At 37.2% G+C, this 13,658-nt stretch overlaps 5 protein-coding genes across 5 annotated transcripts; 3 read left to right on the forward strand and 2 right to left on the reverse strand.

The window, feature by feature from the left end:
• Positions 1-2,901: 2,901 nt before the first annotated feature.
• On the reverse strand, positions 2,902-3,735 carry LOTGIDRAFT_157308 (hypothetical protein; the record flags this gene model as incomplete). Its single annotated transcript, XM_009049064.1, has 1 exon — positions 2,902-3,735. One exon carries the CDS (start codon positions 3,733-3,735, stop codon positions 2,902-2,904), a length of 834 nt encoding a protein of 277 aa, XP_009047312.1.
• A 293-nt stretch (positions 3,736-4,028) lies between these two features.
• Positions 4,029-4,547, forward strand: LOTGIDRAFT_157309 (hypothetical protein; the record flags this gene model as incomplete). Its single annotated transcript, XM_009049065.1, has 1 exon — positions 4,029-4,547. One exon carries the CDS (start codon positions 4,029-4,031, stop codon positions 4,545-4,547), a length of 519 nt encoding a protein of 172 aa, XP_009047313.1.
• A 409-nt stretch (positions 4,548-4,956) lies between these two features.
• Positions 4,957-5,466, forward strand: LOTGIDRAFT_157310 (hypothetical protein; the record flags this gene model as incomplete). Its single annotated transcript, XM_009049066.1, has 1 exon — positions 4,957-5,466. One exon carries the CDS (start codon positions 4,957-4,959, stop codon positions 5,464-5,466), a length of 510 nt encoding a protein of 169 aa, XP_009047314.1.
• A 2,364-nt stretch (positions 5,467-7,830) lies between these two features.
• On the reverse strand, positions 7,831-8,193 carry LOTGIDRAFT_157311 (hypothetical protein; the record flags this gene model as incomplete). The annotated part of the gene is made up of 1 exon (XM_009049067.1): positions 7,831-8,193. One exon carries the CDS (start codon positions 8,191-8,193, stop codon positions 7,831-7,833), a length of 363 nt encoding a protein of 120 aa, XP_009047315.1.
• A 4,261-nt stretch (positions 8,194-12,454) lies between these two features.
• On the forward strand, positions 12,455-13,606 carry LOTGIDRAFT_157312 (hypothetical protein; the record flags this gene model as incomplete). Its single annotated transcript, XM_009049068.1, has 1 exon — positions 12,455-13,606. The coding sequence occupies one exon, from the start codon at positions 12,455-12,457 to the stop codon at positions 13,604-13,606; it is 1,152 nt and encodes a 383-aa protein (XP_009047316.1).
• Between the last annotated feature and the right edge of the window lie 52 nt (positions 13,607-13,658).

Consider the following 13,658-nt stretch of genomic DNA (forward strand, 5'->3'; position numbering starts at 1 on the left):
GCTTGCTCGATTGCTGGTTGTATTAAACGGGACAACAAAGGGTGCTATGCCTACATTATGATGAATATTTAGTCCTATAGGTCTTGCTGTATTCAATGTCTCAATCCAATGGGCCTCCCTAGATTGACGGAATTTGGTAGTTTCATCTTCGGGCAAGTCAATTTCTATACGCTCAATTGGGATTAGGGTGAGATCGTCTATTGAATGGTCGTCGAGGTTGAAATGATTAGAAACAGGCTTGTCTTTCTTTAATTTGATGTCTGACCTATGAGCATTAAAGCGAGTTCGTAAATTATTCTTAGTTTCTCCTACATATTGTTTGGGGCATTTCTTGCATGAAATTAAATATATTACATTCGAATGTTCACATGTTAGATGTTCCTGGATCGGGTACCTTTTATTCGTAGAGTTGCTTAATGAGTTTCTGATATAAAGGGACATGTTTTGCATCTACTGGACAAACATGGAGCACTTCTTAAACCTGGAGGTACTTCGGCATAAAGTCTGTTTTTAGCTGCTATCTGTGCTAAGGTGGAATTTTTTATGTTTCGTAAAAATCTTTTAGAGTACCCACGCTCTTTCAGTTTTGAGAAAACAATCGTACAGGCTTGGTTGAAATCAGAAGATCTTGTACAAATTCGATGAAATCGTAAAACTTGTGACTTGATTATACCAGAAAAGGTATGTTTTGGGTGAAAGGAGCTCTTGTGCAAGAGTTGATGAGTATCAGTTTCTTTGAAATACACTTTAATATCCAGTTTATTTGTTTCTGCTATGGAATCTCCCTTAAAGACTGTGGTATCGAGAAAGTCTATGCTTTTGTCACTCACGTTTGCGGTTAGTTTGATAGAAGGATGGTGGTTGTTGAGAATTTCAAAGAATTCCGAAAACTGTTCGATAGAATAAGTCCAAACCATAAAAATGTCATCCAAAAAGCGTCCGTAAAAAAGTGGGTCAAATGGAAAGAGGGGCAACACCTCACGTTCCCACTCTGCCATGAAAAGGTTTGCGTACGAAGGGGCGAATCGTTTGCCCATTGCTGTCCCTGAAGTTTGTAAATATGTTTTACCATTAAATGTGAAATCGTTTCGACTAAGACAAATCTCTAAAAGCTGTAGAATTGCATCGTCGGGTCTGTTTGGATCTGGGTTTCTATTAAAAGCTTTACGAACTGCCGTTAAACCAGTAGTGTTATCGATATTGGTATACATAGAAGAAACGTCGATAGAAATTAAAATGGCATTAGAGGGAACTCGAAGATTTTTTATTTTATTGACAAAATCGGTTGTGTCTTTAAGGTAGGCGCGATGTTGGCATGCTAGAGGTAGTAAGAAATGATCAATGTATTCTGACACTGCATATGACTCACTACCACAGTCAGATATAATCGGGCGGCCTTTAGGGATTTTATTCGAGATAAACCACTCCTTGGTTGGATTCTTATGGATTTTAGGCAAAGTGTACAAATGTCTCTCTCGACAATCAGGTTTGGCAGACAGATAGTCATATTGTTTCTGTTTGAGATAACTAGTTTTGACTAAATCGGTAAGAATATTATTAATCATGTTAGCAGTTTCTTTGAAAATTGGTTTCGGTAAAATGGCATAATGTTTAGGATTATTCAGTTGATTCTCTGCTTCTGAAACGTAATCCTCCCTATTCAGAATGACACAACATGAACCTTTGTCACTCTTTTTAATAACAATGCTATCGTCTTTCTTAAGTAAGTTTAACGCTTCACGTTCCACTCGTGTGAGATCAGGCTTTTCGTGTGTTATGGAAAGGTTCACTGTTTGGCTATTCATACTCGCAAATGCTTTCAATATTTCAGGATGGATGGCGGCCTGAGGGGGTGTCCACGTGGATTTAGGAATAAACATTGTTCTAGCACCACGTGGGGGGTGGTTTCGAAAAAAATATGTGCAGCTAAGATTTCGTTGAAATCGTTCAATGGATGGTCGGAGATAATTCAAGTTAGCTATCTTTGGTGTATGAATAAACTTAAGTCCACGGTCTAAGATTGAATGCTGAAGGGGTGTGAGAATTTTGCGGCTCAAGTTAACAACAGTTTGGCCTAGCGGTGGCCTCTCAGTATTTTTATCCCCAGTAATTAGTTTAAAGACTTACTCGATGCTTGAAGCTGGTGTATCCAAAACAAATAGATGCTGTTTGCTGTTTCTGGAGACCAATGAAGATTATCAACTGTTTCGAATTCTTCTTCGTAGGGTGGTAAGATTGTTGCGCTGTTGATACTGGACTCATCATCATGTTGTTGAGGGTGCTGAGGTTCTTTTGTGCTTTCTTCGAGATTTTATTTGAAATGGGTATACATGTGAAGAGGATCTTGGAGTTTGGGAAGGTTTTGTTGGCTGTGGCAATTAATTTCTGGGCTTGGTTAAAGGAGGTCTTTGGTATCTGATCACGGTTGTTGAGGCCTACATGAAAAATAATGGTAATAGGTTTGGGATCATGGTCGTATGATTCCAGGATTGACTGTATGTGATGGATTTGGGCACCGGGGTAAGAATGTATTTCGGTGTCTGAACTGGTTTTGGTAATTCGATTCAGGTTAGATGATCCAATTATTAAGGTAGATTTCTTTAGAGCAGGTAGTTTCCATAATGATTTGTCCTTGGTTTGGTGATAATACGGTTTGGTAGCGGATATAATGGTCGTCGACGGTGTGATTGGTACTGGTTTGGTAGTTGTTAGAATTGTAGCATTGGGAACGGACTGGGATCTGGTTCGAGGAGGGGAAGGTCTGGATACACGTCTCGACTTGGATGGAGACTGAGGGGTGGTTTGTTGGTCCAAAAACGCACAGAAGGAAGAAAGGTTGGTGGATCCTGGATCACGTGGTGAAGATTCAGATGGTGTGGAAGGGGAAGACGAGTCTGAAAGTCAAAAGAGAAGGGGTGTGCCCTCTCTACGAGAGCGTTTACCTATGTCTGCTGGACTAGGAGTAGGTGAACTTCGGGCTCGTTTAGGGGTTTGGTTCGGCAGCGTGGTGGCTCTAGATGGTGCAGGTGTAGTGTCCATTTCAGTTGGTAGAGATATGGTTACTCTGGTTTTTGTTTCGTTGATTGTTTGGTAGAATTTGGAGATTACAGCTTGAGTGAGACGTTTCCCATAGGAGCGACGGGCCCAGGACAGGGCATGAGAAACGATGCGGTCGACAGCAGGTGATGATAAAGACTTGGTACGAATGGTGGTCAGCTTCTCTTGAAGTGTGGTTTGGTAATGGTCGATCAGGACCTGCGTAACCTTACAGAGCCATGTCCGATTGAGGGATCTAATATTCGGGTCGACAGCTGATGTTTTCATTGCTGGACGGATAAAACTATCCAACTCAGAGACTTTGCGTTTGAAGGTAAACGCTGGTTGGCCTTGCTGTTGAAGGGTAAGGATTGCCAAATGATGGAGGCACTGCAAAACTTGGAAGAACACCTTCACAAAGGGTTCTTTCTCCTTATGAGTGGGGACTAATCGGTGGGCTGGTAGTGGTTTCTGTTGTTGGTCAGGTCGATGGTTACCTCTTGATTGGTAGGCTGTGTTGTAGGTAGGTCGGCGATGGGGTGGGATATAGCTGGATGGGTTGGTTGGTGGTCGGCGATTGGTAGGTGGTAGAGGTCGATGGAAGACAGGGCCGTTGTAGGGTACGTGATATTGGTTTGGTTGACGATTAGTGTTTCTATTTCTGGCTTCTTGCCAGTGGTTGTTGTAGTTGGGGAGCATAATGAAAATATCTTGGGGTTAGAAGGGAATGTACAGCGGATGTAACAGGAGGAAACTGTATATGCTAGCGTGAAAATGTTGGGATCAAATTATGCAAATAAGTCAAACTGGGTTTGGGGATAAGAAAAAAGTTAGAAAAAAATATATTTCCTACAGTAGAAATATTTGTAGGTACAGATTGTATAAATCAAATGTTGAAATATTTAGGTCAATATGATAGAAAGAAATTTATATTAATTTCTCATAACGGCAGTGGATTCGACAACTGGATCGTGCTTAAAAATACAAAAAAAATGCATTGTCCTTTAAAAACACCCAGAAGTATTCTATCTTTACCTTTATCTAATCCATACACAGATGAAAATTTACAGAAAAAATGGAAAAGACGGAAAGAAATAAAGGGTAATTATTTACAACATATTAATTTCACATGTTCCTATCAACATGAAAAATCTAGATTGGCTGCATGGGGAAATTCGTCCAATCTTCCCGCGAATTTGAGAAAGATTGCCGACGTAGATATCGCTAAATACACGCAAGACAACTGGGAGGAATTGAGACACGAATGGGAACCTTACGCCAAGAGAGACACTCTCTGTTTGGGAGCTTGTTTGATGAAATATAACCAAGTCATGAAAGAAGTTGTAAACCAGAATATGTCCAATAATCTAACGGCTCCATCTTTATCTTTAAATGGTTGGTATTATTTATATCATTACGATAAATGGTTGAAGAAGAATGGTATGAAACTACTAGAATGGTTGCGAAACATACTGAAAAAAAAATATAGAAAAAGTTTATTCGCACACTAATCCTTTTATAAGAAATTTTATCAGCCGATCTATTAAAGGAGGAAGAGTTTCGGCAAATAGAAAATCATTTAAAACGAACAAAATGGATGAAATTTGTAATGTATTAAAGGAATATACAGAACTTGAAAGTAATAACATAATTGATTTATTCAAAGAATACAGTGAAAGCACAAAAGACAAAACGGAGGTTCATTCGAGACTTAAAAAAATAAACTGTACTAAACTAATGACATTTGATGCTAACGGTTTATACGCTTCAGCAATGTCGGATTTAGACAGTGAATATCCGAGAGCAGAAAGTTGAAGACCGTTTCGACCAGAAGAAAAAGAATTTGTAAAACTCTTCAATAAACAAAAATTCAGACCTAGAACAGCTATTTTAACAGTGTGGTTTGAGTATCCCAAAAACATGTTCTTCCAACCGATAACAGCTAAAGATAAAATCACTTTCACGAATAAAGAAGGTAAAAAGGAAACTGGTAACAAAATCAGGTTCAGAAATGGTTTCTGTCACGACGTTTTAACATCGGTTGATATTCAAGAAATAGTGAAAGCCGGTGGACGAATTATTAAAATATTAGATGGTATAGTATACGAAGAAAATTTTAAAACTCCACCCTATAGAGATTATATTTTAATTTTGAGAGATCTAAGAAATAAATATAAACGAGAAGGTAATATTGTGGGTAGTAATTGCATGAAATTATTAGGTAATTCCTTGTATGGTAAATCAATTCAAAAAGATATATCCACAACTAGACATTTATGGAATGAAGCAACTTTACAGGCTAACTTTGATTCACATATTAAAACCTATGAGAAAATTAATGATACTCAATATATTGTTGAAAAAGAGATTACTACCGAAGATAGTAAATCTACACGACTAACACCGTTTTATCTCACAGTAAAAAAATAATGAACAATTTCATTCACGTCATAAATGGATTTTATAAACCCGAAATATACTATACCGACACCGATAATTTGTACATTTCATCCAACAATTTGAAAAAACTAAACAGAGCTGGTTTGGTATCCGAAAAAGACTATTGCAAAGGTAAAAACGATTACGGTGACGGTGGAATTATATTTGGTTTATATTTAGCACCAAAAGTCAAATACAATATCATTCTAACTTCTGATGGTGTTCTAAAAAAGAAAAGAAAACATTTAAAGGTTATTCTAATGATAAGATAAGTGTAGAAGATTACGTTTAGTTAGCAAGCGGACATGATGTGTCGAATGACTTTAAGAAACCATAGGAAAAAAGTTTCACCAATGGAGTAACTATTCCAAATGATAAACAAACTAAAGTTTTTAGAAGTTATTTGAATAATGTTAAAAGAAAACCACCAACAGTGAAGGAATTATGTATTACAACGACAAAGATGAGTATAGTTTTGATGAAAACTATGAACTATTCAAGAAGAGAATGAAGATTGTTTTAAATGACAATTTCTTCGTTGCCATAGTCTATGAACCTGTTTTTACCGTCTTTGATTACCAGATTTATATCTTTGATCATGAAAGAATTGTCTGGTAAATAGGTCGTTTGAAACGGTTTCTCTAAAATTCTGTATCCGATCGGCACCGTAAAAGTCGGTATGCTGTATATGATTTGGCGTTTGTGCTTGTTGAAAAATCCACCGTTGATCAGTGAATGTTGATCACGTCGATGTCGTTCTCGATGTTGGCCTTGTGTGGCGCCAATGTCGATTGCGCGTATATTCGTTTATCGAACCCTAGTAACGCATTCAACGAATTTTCTACGTTGAAATCGACTTGACTGTTTTTTCTCAAGATCAGTTTTATTTTGTTCAGATTCAAATTTCCTTCGAATTCGATATTGTTTTTACCGCTTCCTGCGTATTCGGATAGGTAATCGTTGATGGCTACGTATTCGTAGCTTCCCGGCAGTAAGCTTATGGTTTTGAACGTAACTCCGTTATCCGTCGATATTTTTAGTTTATTGTTGTTTTCGTTGATATTTCTAATGGAATTGTAAACGGAGAAATACTTTAATCCCAGTTCGTACTGTTTATTGCGATCGAGTTCATACTCGTAGACTAGAGACAATTTGATGTCTGATTTATTCGAGGTGATAACGAACAATTGCTCTTTATTGGACATTTTTAATGACGTTTATATAGTCTTTTTTAGTGATGAAATTTTAGAAATTTTGAGTATGCTACTAAATCCATGTAATCGGCAATGTCAACATCCTCGCCATTCATTTAATCTATTATTCCTCTCGTTAATGTAAATATAAAGTCTTTTGTGTCGATTTTGAATTATTCTAAAACCATTGAACAACAAACCCTCATCATCAACGATTTGGTAAATCTGGGTCAGGGTTTGAAAAAAGACGTTTTATATCATCTAATGTCTTAATACCACCATATTCAATCGGTGGATCTTAATGGGGTGAAGGTTCTATAGGAGACTCGAGTCTCTTTTTAATATCTTAATAATTTAACAAATACATATCCATGATCATCCGGGTTTCTCCATTGAGCTTTACAAACCTTTTTAAACGTGTCTCTGTCCATTCCGTGATTTATCGACTGAATGATTTAAGATAAATCTTTGTCGTTCAATTCGAATAATAAAAAACAATTTGCGTTCTTTCTGATAAACATGGTGTCCATTCCGTAGAAAGATTGGGATTGGTATATGCAGTGACAGTTGTGATGTCTTCTTTTCGTGGAGAATTCTTGTTGAACGGTTTGACTTTTTTGTGCCACGCTGTCGTCAAAGACAATCAAGTTCTTTCGGTTGTTGTCGATTTTAGATAAGTCTAAATCGTTGACGTTTTTAGTCAGAAACACTTTGACGTCGGTCGGTTTCAGAGACCGTCTAAGATGTCTTTTATTTCCGCGTTCTCTTGCAAGTCTTCGTTGCTTTTGTAGTAGTGAAAATGTCTTGAACTTCTTCTTTCGAGACGTATTCTAAAGCTTTGAGAAACTGATAATAAGATTGTTCGGGAGTAGTCGTGTAAATATACCGAGACTCGAAATCTAAAAGGTTCGGTGTTGTCAACATGATAAAAGGGAGGTAAGTCTTTCCACAACCCGAAGATCCGCAAATGTATATGAGCTAGAAAATATGTCCGAATGTTTGAATTTCTTGCCCATTTTTATTTATTACATTTTCGTACCAAAAATCATCCCGTTGCCTTTATACTTTGAAAGAAAGATTTCCTCGCCCGAACGTATGTTTTTAAAAAATATGGCGTTGCCCTTGTGTTTGACCTTCAATTCTCCAGTGTCGATTTTATCTCCTACTCCCGAACCTCCTCGTGCTTCTCTTCCATTGCCAAATTGTGTCTACGTGCTTCGGCGTTTGCAGCGGCTTCAGCTTTCTTATCGTTGACAGCTTTGGCTATCCCAGCAGCCCCACCAGCAGTTGCACCAGCTGCAGCTAAACCAGCAAAGATTAAAGGTAAGAAAGGTAAAAATCCACTTTTTTTAGTTAAATTCTCATCAATTCTTTCCAAGTCTATATCGTCTCTGACTTTGCAATGTTTGTATTTATCGATAATCTTTTGGGTTATATGCACTTTTTTACCGTTGTAAGTTATTAGAGTCGGCGAATTCGTTTCGATAGCTTCTATTATTTTCATAACTAAAGTTTCTGGTTTCATTTTTAAAGGGTGTTTTTTTATTCAATTCTTATCATTTTTCTATCTGATATTTTAATCAAATGTTTTGCTTCTGCCAGCAATAAACAGTAGCCGGTTACATCTCCTTGTGTTTTATCGATGTGAATATTTATGTTTACCCCAGTTTTGAAAAGATCTTCTTGATGAGCTGACAGATCGAAACAAAAGATTGGATGATTGAGTGAAAAATCTGTGTATTCAAACTGAGGAGTATTTCCAAACAATTCGCACATGTTTTTATAGTTTCTGTACAATTCGTTGTAATCTTTTTTGGAAGGATCAATTGTCAGAGGTTGATTGGGATAATTATCGTTGTTCAATCTGACTTGAACTTTGCGAATGATGGGATCTTGAGTATGGTTCAATGCCACTCTGAAAATGTTGTTGTTGTTTGTCCGAGAGTCTGGCAAGTTTTTGAAACCGACCATTAGATATCTCGCTGGTTTGACGGTGTTGGTGATTGGCCACGTGGTGGATTGTCCCGTTAAAGTCATGCTACCTACCGTGTTACGACGAAGAAAAGCAATTTCGATGTCTTTGGTTAAAGAGTTGAATATTCTCGTTTCCACTTCTACGGAAGGAGTGATTACCGGTATGTAAAGCTGGATATTCGTTGTTTTCACAAAAGAATATCTTGTTGTCGTTGAATTTTCTTTGCCAATGAATTTTATACGGCAAACCTATGGAAACCTTTCTGTGTTCCAAGAGACCAAATAAAGGATACAACTTCCAATTTACGTAATTACCCCATCTGTTGTTCTCGAAAACATTGTTGTATTGAAGCGCTCGTTTTTCAAATCCGTGATTTACTCCGCGAGACACTCTTTCCAGTGTGTTTCTAGCAACTACCCTTATCCTAGCAAGGTCTGTGTCATTTGCTACAGTTCTGACCGGTTCTTTTAAAACTTCTCCGTCACCGACATCGGGAATCCATCCCGAAACTGAATCGTAGTTTTTGGGATACAGAACCGCTTTCAACATTGTGTCAAACTCGCCGGGGTGTTTTATGGTCTCTATCGGATTTTAACCAGCTTCCAAAACCATTTCGCTGAATAAAGACGATAAGAAGTTGTTTTCTAAAGTCGTGTTGGTTTGTGGAATTCGATTCTGAGTGGCGTCTTTGATTTTGAAATCGCATCGAAAATGGGCATCGGAAAGCAGCAACCAATTGGACAACGAATTAATTTCAAAGGTTACTCTTCCTCCTTCGTTTATTTGGGTCTTTGTCCCTACCGATGGTGAGATGATTACGTAATCCTCTTTCTTTTTGTTGAACGAATATTGAATCGGATCATACAATTGAAAGATTGGATCCTATCTGTAATTTTTGCTTGCCATTTTTATCCAATGATTTTAAACCCTTTTCCTTGTTTTTCTAGGGCTTGTCGTTCTAGTCTCTTGTTTCTTAGTTCTCTTATTAGCTGCAGTTCTTTAAGTTCGTCAGATTTTTTCACTGCATCGCTTATATTTACTCCTGCTTTTGCCACAGATCCAAGAGCTTGCGCTTCTGAGGAAATGAGGAATTTGTTGTTTGAGACAAAGTTGGCCACTTTGAGGATGAGAGATGTTAGCGCAGAGAAGAAACCGTCTCCTTCGAATTTTTTTTTGTTCGTGTTTTAAAATTAAAGACATCTTTTTTTTAATGCGGTTATTTTATACTGTATTATTTTAGTTAATCTTGTGTGGTTGGGTAATTTATATGGAGTCTGTTATAATACATTTTTTAACAGTCTGAGGAGTCTGTTATAATACATTTTAAACAGTTTGGGGAGTCTGTTATAATACATTTTTAACAGTGTGGGGAGTCTGTTATAATACATTTTAGCAGTTTGGGGGGGGGGGGGGGTCTGTTATAATACATTTTAACAGTTGTGTCTTGAAAAAGCTGCGCATGCGCAGAAGTGAAATGCGTCATATCCGAAAAGACATATACTACTGAGACCAGAAAGGAAGATGGTACAGAATATCCACCTAAAACCTTAAGACAATCAGTTTCACTGAGGCCCCGGATTTCTCTTGGTCTACCCTGGTGGTCCGAGTCTGATCCGTGGCTACTCCGTGGAAGAGAGCAAAAATCCTGTGCATTCTGGGCTGGTCCGGGCTTGCCCCAGGATTTCGTGGTTTGAACCGGGGAAGGATTATATCCGGGGCTACTCCTTGTCCTCTCCGGGCTAGTCTACAATCGCCTGGACTGGTCTGGGTATGGGCCGGGAGTATACACCATCCGGCCATCATCCGAAGGCAACTGTCAAAAGTTTAAGCATAATTACAGCTTATTCAAGTTATTGAATACATCTCTTAATTTTGCTTGTGGTTTGGAAAATTTGCCCAGGCAGAGCCATCGTTTTAAGCGCGTGGAAATGAGATTGGTAAACAAACCGCTTTTCCGCCGTCCGTTTGAATCTTTAACGAAAATCTTACTCAATTCTATACCGTAAATATTCATCAAAGCGTCATAACGAGTTATTTGTTTTGATAGGCTGAAATTTGCTACCATTACAGTAGGGCAAATTTTGATTGGACAATATTTAGCTCTGAATACGTTATTTTTCTCACTTGTGTTACAACGGCCCCGAGGAAGTATTGCGAATGGGGGTGTGGTTTGGACACGATGTATTCTAGCTTACTTGTTATCAAATTCTAATGCGTTCTGCATTTATGAAAATTGATCATTAAATCGGACATAAAGTATACAATTTTTCGACGAAGGGCTTACAGGGTTTTGCCCTGAAGTCAGCGATAGAAACCAAAATCGTAATCCAGGCATTGCTTCAATGTTTTTGATGTATTGTCTTTTACTATTTAAAAACGAGTCCAAATTCTTTTTTCAGGAAAGATTTTTCAAGGGGGAAGGTTCCAAATATCATAAAACCTCGAGGCAAAGTGTTCAATCTCTCTCTTTTTGGAAAAAACAATAAACTGGAAATGTTCCCTTAACATGATGCAGGGTGTGTTACAACATTAAGGTATATACGAAGCTTGACAGAAATTTAGTTAATAAATATAACACAACAACAAATTCAATATTCCCATCAAATTTAGATTTGATTATACCCATACATTCCAAGTTTGATGAAAATACGTAATAAGAAAGTTGGTAAACTACGTGGAGGTATGCCTTAAATGTGCTTCCGTAATCTTGACTTACAGTATAACATGGTTCAATCCACCCCAGGGCTTATTTATATACCATAACTGGACATAAAAGAAAAAAATATAGCTAGAGCGAAAACAAAGCGCCTTGAAATAATAATGAATTAAGGGAAGCAACTCTAACTGGAGTAATACTTGAAATGTTAAGTTCTTTTCGTTATTCATGGACACCTTACGCCATGGAACTGTTAGAATTTACATTAAACAATGTGACTAAAATTTTAGACTTTTACTTATAAGACAACTATGCCTTTCTGGCTGTCGAGTTACCGTCATTTGATTCTTATTAATACTCGTAGCTACATTCCAAGTACAAATTTGAACTGTCTATTTACTTTAAATTGAGTGTAGTTTAAAAACTTTGTAAGAATTGTTGGAATTTTCGGCAACGTTTGATATCACCTGAAGAATTATCGCCCTTGATATTAAAAAGTCCATAAAGTATTTAAGTATATTCAACCTCTTTGGATTTTACACGATCACACGAAGACCATACGACTTTGCGAAACCCTCGCGGTATCGGTGAAGACTGACGGATTCAAAATAATTTTAATGTACTGTCTGTTCTGCTCCCAAAGATCTCCGATAAGCAATGGATTTTCTCGAGTTTGTTGGTTGAAGATGACAATGCCACAGTTCGTTTCCACGGTCGGTCGAAAGTTTCATCCATCGGGAGTTCCCGCAAAGCCATCGTGACTAAATTCGAAAGCATTGTACTCTATTATGACGTGTCTTTCGCATAAACCCAATCAGGTGCAGGAAAGTAGGACGTAAAACTCCACTTATTTCAGTTATTTCCACATTATGACGTCCCGTAGCCATCTTTCTAGTGACATCGTGTGACGTTCTGTAGATTTTGGTAGACTTAGACGAAACTTGGTGAAATATATTCATCCATGGATGAGCCTTGTTGAAAAATCGAAATATGAGTTATTGCCTTTGTTCTTACAATCAAGAACGCGTCCAGTTTCGGCTCGTTAACACATATTTTGTCGAAACTTGGTGAAATCGTTTATAATAAATTTAAAACAAAAGTGCCAGTGGGCATATATTATCGTGTCTGGAAAATTATCTTTTTTGTTATTTTAGTATGGCGAGGATGACATGTTGGAGTCGGTATATTCTGTCGACATCATTAATATGTATAGTTGTATGGTATTCGTTATTGAACCAATGTAAACAGAATGTGGTACCAAGCCAAAGTGACCAAACTGTTGTCTTAAATCCAAGTAAACATTATTTGGTATCAATTCAAAGTGAACAACATATGGCACCAAACCGGAAGAAAATAAATGAAAAATATTTAGTATATCTGTGCGATGAAAAGAGAGACTGTGGTGGCTGGGGTGACAGACAGAGAGGAATGGTTTCTTTGTTTTTACTTTCTTTGGTGTGGAAACGGACATTTAAAATTTTGATATCCTCTCCATGTGATATTAAACCCTATTATAAACCCACCAAAGAATATAATTGGATATTCACCAAAGGTGAATTAAAGGGACTGAAAGCCAAAACTAAGAAAACTCTCGCATTTATTTCTAATGATACTCCACTGTTAAACCTGAACATGAACAATTCTGAAATTGCTGAGGTGCTGTATGTAAAAACCAATTGTTACAGTTATTCAAATATAGCAGAGAATTATACTCAGTTTTTACCGGACTATTTAAGAAACAAAAATCGTGCCACAATATTTCGAGAAACATGGAATAGATTTATGATTCCCACAGAAAAACTTACTAGTCAAGTATCAAAAATAATGTCAACTGGCAAAATAAATCGAGATGCTAAGAAATCTGGGAAAGAACTAATTTGTGCACATTTGAGAATTGGTCGTAGTAAATATTTACCTCATGATTATACTGGAATACCCCTTACTGCTGTCCCCGACGTCTGGGATTTTATTGATCATCATTTTCATAAGAAATCTAGGATTTTTGTGGCCACTGATCACCTCGATGTTAGACAAAGTGCTATGTCTAAATATGGTAGAAGATATATCGGTAGTTTCGCTTATGCTATGAATCCGGATAAAATGCGATCTAATTTAACATTGGCTTGTAGTTCTCAAGAATCTGCTTATGTAGATCAGTTGATGTTATCGAAATGTGATGTTCTTATTTTTTACAGACGAAGTGGTTTTAGTCTACACGCTTCATATTTGAAAACTAAGTGGAGAGAAATATATGCCATCATGGGACACACTAAAAACAGTGTTTCTCTGAAGAAAACATTTTATTAATATTATATACTAATTTTTAACGATAAATATATTGAATGCACCTTTCTTCACA

Source organism: Lottia gigantea, assembly GCF_000327385.1.
Source record: "Lottia gigantea unplaced genomic scaffold LOTGIsca_13, whole genome shotgun sequence".
Classification (NCBI taxonomy): domain Eukaryota; kingdom Metazoa; phylum Mollusca; class Gastropoda; family Lottiidae; genus Lottia; species Lottia gigantea.